This window comes from Equus quagga, chromosome 5, assembly GCF_021613505.1.
Source record: "Equus quagga isolate Etosha38 chromosome 5, UCLA_HA_Equagga_1.0, whole genome shotgun sequence".
Classification (NCBI taxonomy): domain Eukaryota; kingdom Metazoa; phylum Chordata; class Mammalia; order Perissodactyla; family Equidae; genus Equus; species Equus quagga.
Genome location: NC_060271.1, coordinates 33,481,640 through 33,495,647, shown reverse-complemented (window position 1 = coordinate 33,495,647; position 14,008 = coordinate 33,481,640). Strand labels below are relative to the sequence as shown.

Here is a 14,008-nt window from a genome sequence, read left to right as displayed (position 1 = left end):
CAAGAATACTCCTTATTTTCCAGGAATCTAATAAATCATAATATATGAAGCATATTCTTTGGCTCTTTCCAGTTAATGTTCTTTTATTTTTGTTGCATTTCCAAGGGCTTCTGCAAAGTACTCCTCTCCAACTCGCTCATAATCAAAACTTCTTCTGAATTTTGGACAATTTCAGAGGCTTGAGGGTTTTAGAAGGGTGGGCTGGCTATAGTTAACCAAGGTGACTTTTATGTATAGAAAGCAAATAATGACTAGATTGTCAAGAGAACAAGTAAGCGTGAAAGAATTTTTAATAACATAATGCCATAGCAAAAAGTAGTTAATATATCTGACAAATACTTTAAAATATAAGCCTTGCTGACTCCAGATCCCTAAACTAGATCTTATTACATGATCCTTCTAAGAGCCCAGAGGTCTACTAGCATTTATTACAACTACAATTTAAATAACTATTCGTGGAATTATCTGTTTATGGACTATCTCTGCCACTAGATTATAGGGCTCATGAAGCCAGGCAGTATGTCTATCTTATTCACTACCATCTTAAAACGAAGCTCAAGAAGGGGGTTAGGGTTAAAGCAAATTCAAAGCCACATCTTGAAATGTTTCACTCAGGCCGTCTGACCCTGGCATGTTGTTTATTCCTTTGTGCCTCAGTTCTTCACTTATGAAATAAAGAAAAAGTAATGCCAGTCATACTTTAAGGTTATATGAAAATGACAATAAAATGACTGTAAAGATTATGACAGGTAATATATAGGGAGCAGGAAGGCCTCATGATGATAATGTGTTGTTTTCTTCATTAATATCAGTCAATTTGACTATCCCATAGTGAGGACTGATTGGTACCCATTCTGTCTTCCTGCCACTTGATCTTGTGCACCATAGTATCAATACCAAAGAGAGTACTTGGCAGAAATGCATAAGAGTTGTGCAAACTGAAGCGTGTGGGACTTGGATTACTCACTCCAAGTCCTATCAGTCGACAACGACGACTGCTTTAGACCAGAACCAAGACACTATGTCTCTCTGCGACAGAGCTTTCCGGGTGTTGCTGTTGTTTCTAAAAATTTCATTTACCTTAAAATCATTAATGTGTAGAAATTCATCAATGATAGATTTGGACTTCCTCTCCATCTCCTCTTCTGACAATGTAGGCTTGTCAGAGGCTGATGTTGCTGGAATTTCTGATTTTGCTACTAGTGAGGTTAAAAAAGTGAGAAAGTAAAAATGGCAAAAATTATCATTAAAATGGTGGATTTATGGTTGACAATATTTACATGTTGTTACACTGTTTTTTCAGTAAATGTATTAAAATAAATACAAATTTGACAAAGATACCTAAAAGCAGAATACAGAAACATTTATTTTAGAATAGATAGGCACTAAGTAACGCATAATCCATAACAATTAAAAGGATATAGGGCTAGTATAAACTTTTTTTTTGAAGATGGTACCTGAGCTAACATTTGTTGGCAATCTTCTTTTTCTTTTTCTTCTTCTTCTTCTTCTTCTCCCCAAAGCCCCCCAGTACTTAGTTGTAGATTTTAGTTGTGAGTGCCTCTGGTTGTGCTATGTGGGACGCCACCTCAGCATGGCCTAATGAGTGGTGCCATGTCTGTGCCCAGGATCCAAACTGGCGAAACCTTGGGTCACCGAAGCAGAGTCAGCAAACTTAACGACTCCACCATGGGGCCAGTCCCGACAAACTTTTATAATTAGAGTTTTCTCGTTCCTTTCTGTTTTTGGATTCCTTTCCATGGCTTCGATGATCAAGATCACATGAGGCCTGCACAATCGTGCAGAGCTCTACCCACAGTGGTCTTTGGCAGTTGCTCAAACATGCCATGGTTCCATCTATTACTACTTTGCTCATGGTGCTCCTCCTGTCTGGAATGCTCTTTTTCTCTGCTCCATACCCGTCCCTCCTCGCAAACCTGTTTTAACTCCTACTGGTCCTTTAGACCTGAGGAAACCTCCCTGACATCCCTCTGTGTCAATTCCATATAGTTTGTTTGTTAAGCACTCTCTCAGAACTATGTTCCCTTCCTTCATATCATCTTCCTCAGTCTGCACTTTATATATATATATATATATACTCTTTAGTGGAATTATTTGACAAAGGTCTTCCTGACCCAGCAGGCTGAAGGCCGACAGCAGGGATCAAGGGCCCAGAGGTCACTACACGCTCTGCGTACATGTGGTGAATGAACAAACGACCCACACAGAAAACATGCATAGGGCAGCTGTGCTACATTAGTCACTAAACACAAGGTACTTTCTTGTCCTATCCTGTTATGTTCCCAAAGTATCTAGCACAGATAAGAGAGCCATATGTCCCTAAAGCTAAAAATCTGAGACCTGTTTGTTGGGAGAAGACATTTCAATTTGCCTCTGAAATCCATTTAGAGACCATAGGTAGGAGACACAATTTAAAGAGTGAAACAAATCTGAAAGCTATAAAAATGTTATAAACAACAAATACTACTTCAGGATCAATATTTTTAAAATGCTGAAAATTATCTTTCAATATTTTTCATTGCTGTCATGATCATCATCATGACATCTAATTCCTTTCGAAAACTTTGTATTTATTGGGTAATGTTCTAAATATTTACACGTATTAACATCTCATTTAGTCTTCATAATAACCCTACAGGGTAAGTATATTATCCCAATATAACAGATGAGAAAACTGAAACAGAGATAGGTTAAATACATGTGGTAATTTTAAGACCATTATCTGAGTTGGTCCTCTAAGCATATACATGCTAAAAATGTCAGAATTTTCACGCATTTGAGGGGTTCTACAATGCACAGGCACTCTAATGCACAGTGGGGTGTTATTCAGGGAACTTGTAAGAAATTCAGATTGCTTAATATACAGCAAGAGAACCTCATCATCATCACATTTAATAGAGAAAAAGAAAATTCACCAATTTGCTGAACAAAGGGATATCTGGGTAATGAGAATATGTTACAAAACTATGAAGATACCCTTTAACTTTTTTCCCCCTGCTTTTTCTCCCCAAATCCCCCCAGTATAGAGTTGCTATTTTAGTTGTGGGTCCTTCTGGTTGTGGTATGTGGGATGCTGCCTCAACATGGCCTACTGAGTAGTGCCATGTCCCTGCCCAGGATCCGAACTGGCGAAACCCTGGGCAGCCGAAGGGGAGTGTGCAAACTTAACCACTTGGTCACAGGGCCGGCCCTACCTTTAACTTCTAAGGCACTGGTGTGTGTGTTATCATGTATAGATTTTGAAATCTACTCAGACACAAAGTCTCCTTTGTATCTTCCCTTCTAAATTTAAGGCCCAAATCTTCATCTGTACCTGTTCATATCAAGTCACTCACCTGACTCCCTGGTTTTGCTTCGGTCAGCCTCAGTGCTGCTCCTTTCCACATCCATGCCTCCTGTGAGCTGTTTCACAGTCTCTAGCATCTCTCTCCGTTGCTCTTCCTGAGACTGATTGTCTAACAGGTCTTTACTACTGCTGCCCCTCATGAAAGTGTTTGGACGAGTTGTTGCAGACGGAAGGGGCTTGTCATTCTTCTCCCTGCCCATGCTTCCACGACTTAAAAGACAAAACACTTTTCAAAGGAAAGACCACCCATCCCCATGTATTCAAATTATAAAACAACAGTAAAACTTTCTAAAAGTAAGAAGAATAATTTTTCACAGATAACTTTAGATGTGTGAGGCACAAATGATATTTCAAAGTGTAATTATTTACGTAAACAAGTAAAATCAGTGCTTTAAAGGGAATATTAAGATATGCTTTAAGTTTTTCTTAAATGTCAAAGGGATACTACTTATAATTTTAAAAAGCCAATGGCAACTCCTTATGTTAGTTTTTAAAAATCTCATAAGAATAAGAAGACAGTGATGAATGTATAAGCTAAATGAGTAAAAGGTCAACAGAATACCAAGAGAGCATGGTATCACTACCTTAGAATTATACAATGATACTTTAGTTATTCAGAAATTTCAAATATATGGAAAATATCTGATAATCAAGTAGCAGAAATAGTTTTTGAATAGCCAGTCACATACTTCACTCATTTTAAGAGAGAATCTTCCCATATCTCCCTACTTAGTCTTCTTTTAGATAACTCTAACCAGCAAAAAGTTCCTTGGCTCATGGCAGATCAGAAGCAGCAAATTAAAAGGGAGAGAAGAGGAAAGACTCAGAGGCATGATAACAACCGAACCACTATGAAACAACATACACAAGTACTCACAAAGCAGAGTCACTGGGGGAAATGTCTGGCAGGGTAAAGAGCCACAAACACCTCAATAACACAACAGATGCTCAATGATAATCCAAGTCATAATTAAGAAGTTGACTTGCGTTAAGTACATTTTGTTTCAGAAGCCAAGGGAATAGTAACATAGTTTAGAAAGTCTCCCTTGCCAAACTGATTGCAATAGTATAAAAACCAAAAGTTTGAGAGCTTAAAGAAACTTCAGTTGTGAAAGTGCTTATATCAAAACTTTTGTTCTCTGTCACTATATTACAGGCTCTCATCCACTCTCCATAAACCAGCCAACGGAACACTTGGCTGTATCAATCCTACAAAAACGAAAACAGGAAGATAGTAGAATACAAAGAGTACTAAAAAATAAAAACCTCAAATACAACTTGAAAAACAGTGTGACAGAAAAGTGTGTGGGTGGACTGTCATGCCCTTTAATTCACGTGCTTGAGACTGCTAGGAGAATCTGGAGCATCCTGAGGCATTAGCTTGGAGAGCCCTACACAAGCTCCAGGGCTCTCTGCGTGGGCCTGGTTTTCTTAAGAAGCAAACTATTAGATACGTGCCGGATAATCTGCCCTTTCCTTTCACCACACCCCAAATCTATGAACAAATTACGTTCTTATTTTGAAAATTACAGAATGTGAATATTAAAGGAGGAAAAGTAAAAGTAAATCAACCTTAGGGATGAAAAGAATCCATCCATAGGGATTATCATCATAATCTTTCTGTGTGTGTGTGTGTGTGTGTGTGTGTGTGTAGGGGGGAGAGAGAGAGAGAGACAGAAGGAGAGAGAGAGAGAGGGAGGAGAGACGGAGACAGAGAGAGAGAGAAAAAGAAAGAGAAAGACAGAGAAAAAGAAAGAGAAAGACAGAGAGACAGATTGATAGAGAGACTGACTGACAAGCCGGTTAGTCTTGAATTCACATGGAGAGTAAGCTTCTAACCTGGTTAAGGTCCGTCGGGAATCGAACTCTAAAGGCGTGGATGATGCAGACCCTGAGGGTGCTGGAGGTTGTAAAGCAGAGAATCTGTTTAAACTGGAAGCACTTGACCGTAATGCATCTAGGTGTTGAAGATTGAGAAAAAAATACAAATCACATGACTAAGATATAGCTTCTAATTCATCTGCCTCCTTGGGGCGGGGCCTGAGACTCGACATGTCTAACAAGCTTAACAAGGTGATGCCAATCCCCTGGGGTCCACAGACCATACTCTTAGAAGTAAAGGGTTAGAGGAAATTTGTATGCAAAAAAGAATTTAGAAACCTGTGTTCATTACAACTATTTCCTCCTTCAAAAACATAAATTATCCTTGGTAGGGCATGGGGGTGGGAGTGATAAACAGGGGAAGGAGGGAGGCAAGCAAAAACAAAGCAAAATATTTCACTTAAAAAAAAGCTAATTGAAATGCTATGATCTCATTTATGTAAAATTATGCATGTGGGTTTAAATGAATAATGCAATTTTTTAAAATTTAAAGAAAAAAAGGCCAAAATTATTCAGTGGAAGGGAAATATGGGAAGGAGGTTAACAGCAAACTTTTTATTCATTCCATTAGGCTTCTTCAGCTTTGAAGATGTCTGTGATGGTCTGAACATTTCAATCCTAAGGTCAAATCTCTCAAAATCTGACCTTTGTGGGTTTTTTTTTTCAGGAAAATTAGCCCTGAGCAAACATGTGCTGCCAGTCCTCCTCTTTTTGCTGAGGAAGACTGGCCCTGAGCTAACATCCATGCCCATCTTCCTCTGCTTTATATGTGGGATGCCTGCCACAGCATGGCCTGACAAGCGGTGCATAGTCCACACCCGGGATCCGAACTGGCAAACCCCGGGCTGCTGAAGCGGGACGTGCAAACTTAACCGCTATACCACCAGGCTGGCACCTCGAAATATTACTTTTGATAAAGATTTTTGAAAAGCATTTCAATCTAATTGTTTATTCTTTTACAACTCCCTGAAATTAAATGCTTCTAGGTATTAATATTCTTTTTCTGAGCAAAATGAGTAGCCCTTTTAATTTGGGGGTCCCAGTTATTTCTCTAATTATATTGAATTTGTGAACAACAACAACAGAACCTAACAGAGTAAAGTCTTAAAAAGCCCAACTGAACTAAAAAACTTTTAAAAAATACTTAAGAATCCTTCCTAGGAGGAAACCCTCAATTTCTGTTAGTCAGAAAGGGACTCAGATAAGTTTGGGCACAACTAGTCTACAGACCTTTCCCCCAAATCGTTATGAAATGGCTGTGGAGATGTGCGGGAAGTCTCACGAGAGTGCTGAGAGAACGCATCCCAGCCCCCGAGAGGGGCGCTCCGTACTCACCAGTCTCGCTGGCCTTTGCTCCACCACTGCTGCCTTTGCCCCAGCTGCCCAGCTGCGCTTTCGGTACCAGCTGAATTTTCTCATCAATTGTGGGCTGTAACATAAGCAACCACAAGTCAATTACAGGAAATATTCTAAAGAATAGTTTATCTTTCTTTTCCAGTGCAGTAAAACCAATTTTAGCAACAAAACTTTGCTTGGAATGCCAATTTAAAAAACATAAATTGGAGTTGTTCACATTAAAGTGGGATTTCTGTGGCCCCTGAAGCACTTCCTTGGAATCAAGCTCCTACAAAACACAGTTCGAAACTACTGGTCTGGAGAATGTATTCCGGTCCTTCAAGAGGACGTGCCAGTTTGCTAAATGTAAGCAGTTTGTAATGACTCCTCCTGTACAATAATGCTCCCTGATGTAAAAAAAAGAATACACAAATACTACAAAATTAACTCTTTCTTCACATGATTGTCAGAAAATAGGTCAAAAGACACACAGATCCCACATTTTAGCAAAGCCTAATATAGGCTGGGGCTGGGGGTGAAGAGGGAAAATGGCAGTACTCAATACAGCGGAATTAGAAAAAGAGAACGGAGGCCGGCCCGGTGGCGCAGCAGTTAAGTTCACAGGCTCTGCTTTGGTGGCCTGGGCTTTGCCGGTTTGGATCCCAGGCACAGACATGGCACCGCTTGGCAAGCCATGCTGTGGTAGGTGTCCCACACATAAAGGAGAGGAAGATGGGCATGGATGTTAGCTCAGGGCCGGTCTTCCTCAGCAAAAAGAGCTAGATTGATAGTAGTTAGTGCAGGGCTAATCTTCCTCAAAAAAAAAAAAAAAAAAAAAAAAGAGAGAATGGAAAATTAGATGGGGAGCTAAGGTGCCTGATCTCTCTCAGGTTTAACCCTCAAAGCAGAAGTTTAGTACGAATGAGTAGAATTACAATGCAATAGAAACTATCATAAAACACATACAACATATAAGCTACAATGCAGTTCTTTGTAACAAAGGTATTTCTGTATTCTGACAGTGATGCCTTGCTACATGACTTACTTTCACACAAATCTATCCTAGTCGACAGTGAATTTGTGTAACGGTTTTAAACTTTTTCTGGTACACTTATGTAGAGTACCTATAGTATAACTATCTGAATATGCAAACACATATTTTTCAAAATATTAAGAAAATAATGTTGTAGGTTTAATACCAGCACTCTTCTTCTTTATAGTGTCCATGCACAGAAATAGTATTTAAAAACACAGAAAAATGTTATTATTAAGTATTGAGACGATTTTCAAAGATATTGGGGCTGATACTGGAGGAATTCTTTAAATACAAGGTTTTGGTTACAACTGCCTTTCACTGAAAATGGGAGAGGATGGGATCAAGTTGTACACAGCAGTGGAGTCCTGCCCTGCAATGTAAACAGCTAGAAGAACGCATCAGAACCTTAGAGAGGGGGATCCTAGCTAATTAGCGTCAAGAAAGATCCAGAAAGGGAATGTTCTATCTTGAGCAATGCTTTGACAAAACCATAAAGATGCAGGGGCCAGCCCAGTGGCGTAGTGGTTAAGTGTGCGCGTTGTGCTCTGGCGGTCCGGGGTTCACCAGTTCGGATCCTGGGTGCAGACATGGCACCACTTGGCACGTCATGCTGTGGCAGGTGTCCCACATATAAAGTAGAGGAAGATGGGCACGGATGTTAGCTCAGGGCCAGTCTTCCTCAGCAAAAAGAGGAGGATTGGTAGTGGATGTTAGCTCAGGGCTAATCTTCCTCAAAATAAACAAATAAAAATTTAAAAATGTAAAAACCCATAAAGATGCAAATAACGTACCCATCTTCTAATTTTCTCAGTCTTATTCTTTTTGTCAGTTATCTTCTTTCATTTGAGATTTTCACATTAGCTTTAGACTGCCCTTAGTATCCTACTGGCAAGTTGTCAATTTTCCGAACTATGGAAAGCATATTACAAGTAAGGATCACATTAGACTTGCAAATGATTTGCAAAACCCACTGGGCTGTAGAAGTTTCCACTTTTACAAAATGTAACTCCACTTTCTCTACTTTCTCCAAGATTCTTCCCCTTACTCACAGTGATCATCAACTACTACTGCTAAAAACACCGGCCAGGAGAAAATTCTTTCCTCTTACTGCCCATAGATTCTCAAGAGAGAGGAAAAGTAGACTATATTAAATCTTTTTTTTTTTGAGGAAGATTTTGAGCTAACTACTACCAATCCTCCTCTTTTTGCTGAGGAAGCCTGACCCTGAGCTAACATCCATGCCCATCTTCCTCTACTTTCTATGTGGGACACCTGCCACAGCATGGCGTGCCAAGCGGTGCCATGTCCGCACCCGGGATCCGAACCAGTGAATCCTGGGCCGCCGAGAAGCAGAACCTGTGCTAACTGCTGCACCACCAGGCCGGCCCTAAATCTTTATCACAGAATTATTTCTGGTAGGCCCTCTTGGATTTCTTTTTGGCCTTGGCTATGGCAAACCATTAATTCTTTTCATGATTAGACTTAAAACAGGTGGTTGCTTCTTCCTCAGAGCTAAGGATACACTGAACAGCATGCAATTGACCATGGCTTCCGAAATCTCACTCTTATATTAAGCATCTCGTGACTTTAAGAATTAACCTAGTTAATTCCTCCTTAGTAAATCCTCATAGAAATAAAAAGGACTACTGCCAGGACAAGTAGGTAAGAATACACTGATCAATACTATCTTGTAAAAAAGCATCTACATTAAAAAAGAACCACCCCATAAAATCTGCAATAGGGCTATTTTATATGAGCAAGAAGTAATTCCGAGAGTCACATTTTGAGGCGTAAGTTGTATTTCAAATGTCACACTCACCTTAGTGATCTTCAGGAATTTTGAGGGGTCCAGTACCCGACTATTCTTGGCCCCTTGTACAGTGTTCCACCCACCTTCATCCACTCTCTGGACGCCTGCAGGGAGGAGAGAGTGAGGCAGTCTCTCGTCTGTCTCAAGTCAGTTTGATAGTGAAAGTGAGCAGTATTTTCAACTTAGCAGCTCCAATCAAAACCAAGGAAAATGACAAAAGATATTAGTAAAGCATTGCTGGCAGTGTCTTTAATACCCACAAGAAGAAAATGTCAAGCAGAAGTACTCTATATAGGATCTTGCATGAAACATTACTGACCTAGAAGAAACCAGCTGATATAAATGAACAGAGATTTAGTCCTAGACAAAGGAGGGCCAAATCTAGTGTTACAGAGTTAATGATTAGAACACTTTGGGAGAAATCAAATGGAAATTATTTATTCCAAAGTTTATTTCACTTAATGCTATCAAATGACACAATATAATCAGATCATTCCCCCAAAACCTAATTCTCCAACCTTTCAGTCAGCTGCGCAGGCAGAAAACCTGGACTCCTTCTTTCTCACACTTCACACCCAATTTGTCAGCAAAGCTTGTCAGTTCAACCTTTACAACATATTCAGCAGCTAGCCCCTTCTAACTACTACCACCACCACATCAATTTGGTTTAAGCCAGAAATATTTCCTCCATTAGTATAAAAACCTCCTCATTGGGGCCGGCCCCGTGGCACAGTGGTTAAGCTCACGCGTTCCATTTTGGTGGCCCAGGGTTCAGGGACTTGGATCCTGGGCACGGACCTACACACTGCTCATGAAGCCATACTGTAGCGGCATCCTACATACAAAATAGAGGAAGACTGGCACAGATGTTAGCTCAGGGCCAATCTTCCTCACCAAAAAACATAAGTAAATAAAATTTAAAAAATAAAGACAGAATCCTCCTCAATGGCTTTCCTTCCACCCTTATGTGTTTTCATCATGGCAGCCAGTGTGACTCTAGTAAAGCGTAAGTCAGGTCCTATCACTTCTCTGCTCAAAACACTTATTACCTCTTTATCTCACTCAGAGAAAAAGAAAGATTCCTTATAAATGGCCTACAAGCTCTAAAGAATCTGGCCCCGTCTCTCAGACTCGACCTTCTACTACTCTCCCCAGGCCCTCTAGTCCAGTCACACCGGCCTCCTTGCTGTTCCTTGAAAGCGCTGCTCCAGGGCTTCTGTACTTACTATGCCCTTGGCTGAAAACCCTCTTAGCCCAGAGCTGCAGGACTTCATTCCCTCACTTGCTTCAGGGCTTTGTTCAAACACCAACTTTAATAGCTCCCAATCTTCCTATTTAAAATTGTAATGTCCCCCCAACCAAGCCCTGCACTCCCCACTCCCTCCCTCTCCGCTTTTTTTTAATAGAAGAAACATAGCTGAAAAAGTTGTATATTTAAGTATTTGTTTATTGTCTTTTTCTCGGTAAGATGGAAGCTGCATGAAGGAAGGGACTCCCTCCTGTTAAGCGACAGGAACTCAATAAACATTTGTTGAATGAATAAAAGACCACCAAATAGTCTATCCAAAAGATTTTCTGATCCTCACATACTTTTTGATTTTCTCTGTGCTATCTGATATTACTGAAAAGTAATGTTTTTCATAATAATGAGAAGACTTGGTTCTTCCCTGTTTCTCTGACACATATCCTAGCATCTCTTCTTCTCCACTTGTTCTTTTCCAAGAGTTATTCCTTTAGTCATATGTGGACATCCTCCACGGATTAGGCTTTCTTATCTTTTCCCTCTCAGTCTAGTTCAATAGTAAATAAAAGTCAATACCTGAAAGGCATTGGGGCTAGGGACAAGGATGAGGAAGTTAAGTGTGGTGTCCCACGAAACTTAAAAGCACATTTTCTTCCCTGGAGGATTCATCTCTCCTAACTTCACTGAGCTCTACTGTGTCTGTGATGAACAACAGCTAATGGTTATTGAGTATTTACTATGTGCCAGTTGCTATGCTGAACACTTTACAGATATTACCTCATTTCATCCTCACATAAATCCTAGGTACTGTAATTAGATCCCTTTTACAGACTGACTTGTACAAGGTCATAAAGCTAGGATGCAGGAGAGCTGAAATTCAAACGCAGACAATTTGGCTCCCAAGTCTATGCTCTCAATCACTATACTATGGGACCCAGTCACTACCCTAATCATTTAACTGCACAGGGGACAAATGAGCATTCTCATTTGGATGCCCTATTGTCACCTCAAAATAAAGAGGCTTAACAGAAAAATGATCATTTCCCTTCTGAAAAAGGTTTCCTCTTCCAATGTTCCTAAACTTAGCCAATGGACTTTCTATTTTCTAAGGTGTAAAATGCCTTGTATTTCATCTTTGCTTTTTGCCTTGTTTCTTCCCTTTTATTTTTATTGCTACCAAGTCTCACTTCCTTCCATGTATGATTTCAGCAACAGTAACATTCCTGAGTTCAGTGTAACCCTTTGATTCATCATGTGAACAGCAATAGACTTATTTTATTTACATACCTCTGGCCTGACATTACTCCTTTGCTCAAAAATTTCCAATGGCTCCTTAATGTCCAAATCAAATCAAAGTTTAATCTGGCTCCACTCTTCTAAACATTTTTCCATTCCTCCTTAAAGTACTTAAAGTTTGCTCCAATCAGGCTTGTTTATTTCTCTTTACAATTTATGTTTATTTTAATTTCATGACTAAAATTCTTTCTTCCCTTCCAAATATCTACCATCCACCAAGATTCAGTTCAAGTGTCCCTTCCTCAAATAAAGATTTCTTCCGGCTCTCTCTCGCTCTCTTCTTCTCTGAATTTTAACAACCTTAATAGAGAATACACTTCATCATCGATAATATTTCCATTTGCTTAACAAATGTTCCCAGATAAACTGTAAGCTTTTAGAGGAAAAGTATTTTCTAGAGTATCTTCTACTCCTTTTTATATCCCTTACCAATACTGACTGAGTATACAGAAGATGCTCAGTAAAGTCTTGCTGATTACTGACTTCGAAGTAGTCAAAGAAATCATGTTTGCTTCCTGCCTTCTCTGCTCTGACTCAATAACCAGTCTCTGGGTGAAACTGCTTCCCTTACCAACCACCACTCTAATCTTTGGGTTATTTTTTCTCATCTCACTTCACATCTAAACATAGAATTCTTAAACGTCTGTCGCTCAAACTCCCAAGCACGCTACCGCCCAGGCGACTCCACCCTCACCTGGCCTCCTCTTCTCCTTGGTCATGAGCTGCTGGACCTTCCTTTGCTCTTCTTGTTCTTCTATTTTAGCCTCTTTGTGAATCTGTTCAATAGTTTTAGGCCCTTGATCTGCTCTTCGAGATACCCAATTACACTATAAAATGAGAAAATAAAGTTATCAGCCACATAACTAAAAATAACAAAACTTTGAAAATCTATTTTATACTTTCCACTGCTGGAAAAGTGTAAAAATGCATATAAAATCTGGTACCATGGCAGTTTTTCATCTGTCTTACAGATGGCAATATGTGCAGTTAGGGGATTAGAGCTAAAGAATTAATTCTTCTCAATAAACCCTGAACTATTCTACATTGAGCATTCCAAAACCCAATGGATTAAAAAGAGTGAAAGATTGGTCCAAATGTATTTTTTAAAAATTATTTTGTATATTTGAAAGCAGAAGAGAAATCAAGAAAAATTAGGATGTTTTAGCCTTTCCTTAATTGGGGTATTGCTACTCAGTTCATATCACACTCCCTGGGGGTTGTAAATCAAGGATGACTAGAATTTTTCTTCCTTCCATATCACGGTTCTGGTGTTCTATTCCAAGTGCCACATCACTCTGCCCTTTGGTTATCCTTTCTGCTAAGGACAAAACAAGTCGTCTCCTCATAATTATACTTCTCCCTTTCCTTCAATTTCCAGCTACAGTCCCAACATCTGATGTAAGTCCAAGGTGTTGAAGGCATGGGTGGAGAAGTTTTTTCTGTTTATTCATATTAGCTAGAGGCAAGGATGGCACATAGGTTAAAATCAGCATAAAAATTCTAATCAAGTGGTAGTGGCTTTGGTAATAAGGATCCTGAGGTCACCTCTGGGCTTAGCAAGATAAAGAACCAGCATCAATGTTACTGGTCTACGTGCAGGCAGGGAACAGGTGGGACCAGTATTCACTTTCTCTAGTTTAGAGCCGGCTGCAGTATATTCCCAGCAGGAATTAAAATAAGAAGAGAAAAAGAGGTAGTAATGGTAAAAACTGCACCTAGTACGAGAAATGAGGAAAACAAAGGCAGAACAGGAGGGTATACAAGAAAAACAATAAAGAAAACATCAACATCTCCTATGAGCTGGGCACCTTACATAATTACCTCACTCAATTTTTATAACACATCTGCAAGGTAGGCAACATGCCATTTTAGAGACTAAAAATGTAAGGCTCAGGGAAGTTAAACGTATTCATTTTGAAGATGAGGCTTCCTAATTATTTAGCATCCTAAGACTAAATTTAATTAACTACGGTTTGAATTCAGAATGGCTGATTTTAAAACTGCAATGTGGTTTGATAATTAAAGAGAAGAAACATGTAA

The 14,008-nt window shown here is 39.6% G+C and overlaps 1 protein-coding gene across 15 annotated transcripts in view; it reads right to left on the bottom strand.

Annotated features, from left to right (window-relative positions):
* The window catches only part of EIF4G3 (eukaryotic translation initiation factor 4 gamma 3), a 314,955-nt gene that overhangs the window by 35,078 nt on the left and 265,869 nt on the right, over positions 1 to 14,008 (bottom strand). For 10 of the 15 annotated variants that reach the window (XM_046660843.1, XM_046660849.1, XM_046660845.1 and 7 more), the window contains 6 exons: positions 12,663 to 12,795; positions 9,439 to 9,533; positions 6,584 to 6,677; positions 5,207 to 5,324; positions 3,357 to 3,577; positions 1,081 to 1,199 (listed from right to left, as the gene is read on the bottom strand). In XM_046660843.1, coding sequence (XP_046516799.1) covers positions 1,081 to 1,199; positions 3,357 to 3,577; positions 5,207 to 5,324; positions 6,584 to 6,677; positions 9,439 to 9,533; positions 12,663 to 12,795 — 780 coding nt within the window. The remainder of the gene's footprint in view (positions 1 to 1,080; positions 1,200 to 3,356; positions 3,578 to 5,206; positions 5,325 to 6,583; positions 6,678 to 9,438; positions 9,534 to 12,662; positions 12,796 to 14,008) is intronic. The other 5 variants (XM_046660844.1, XM_046660850.1, XM_046660846.1 and 2 more) reach the window with 1 other exon arrangement.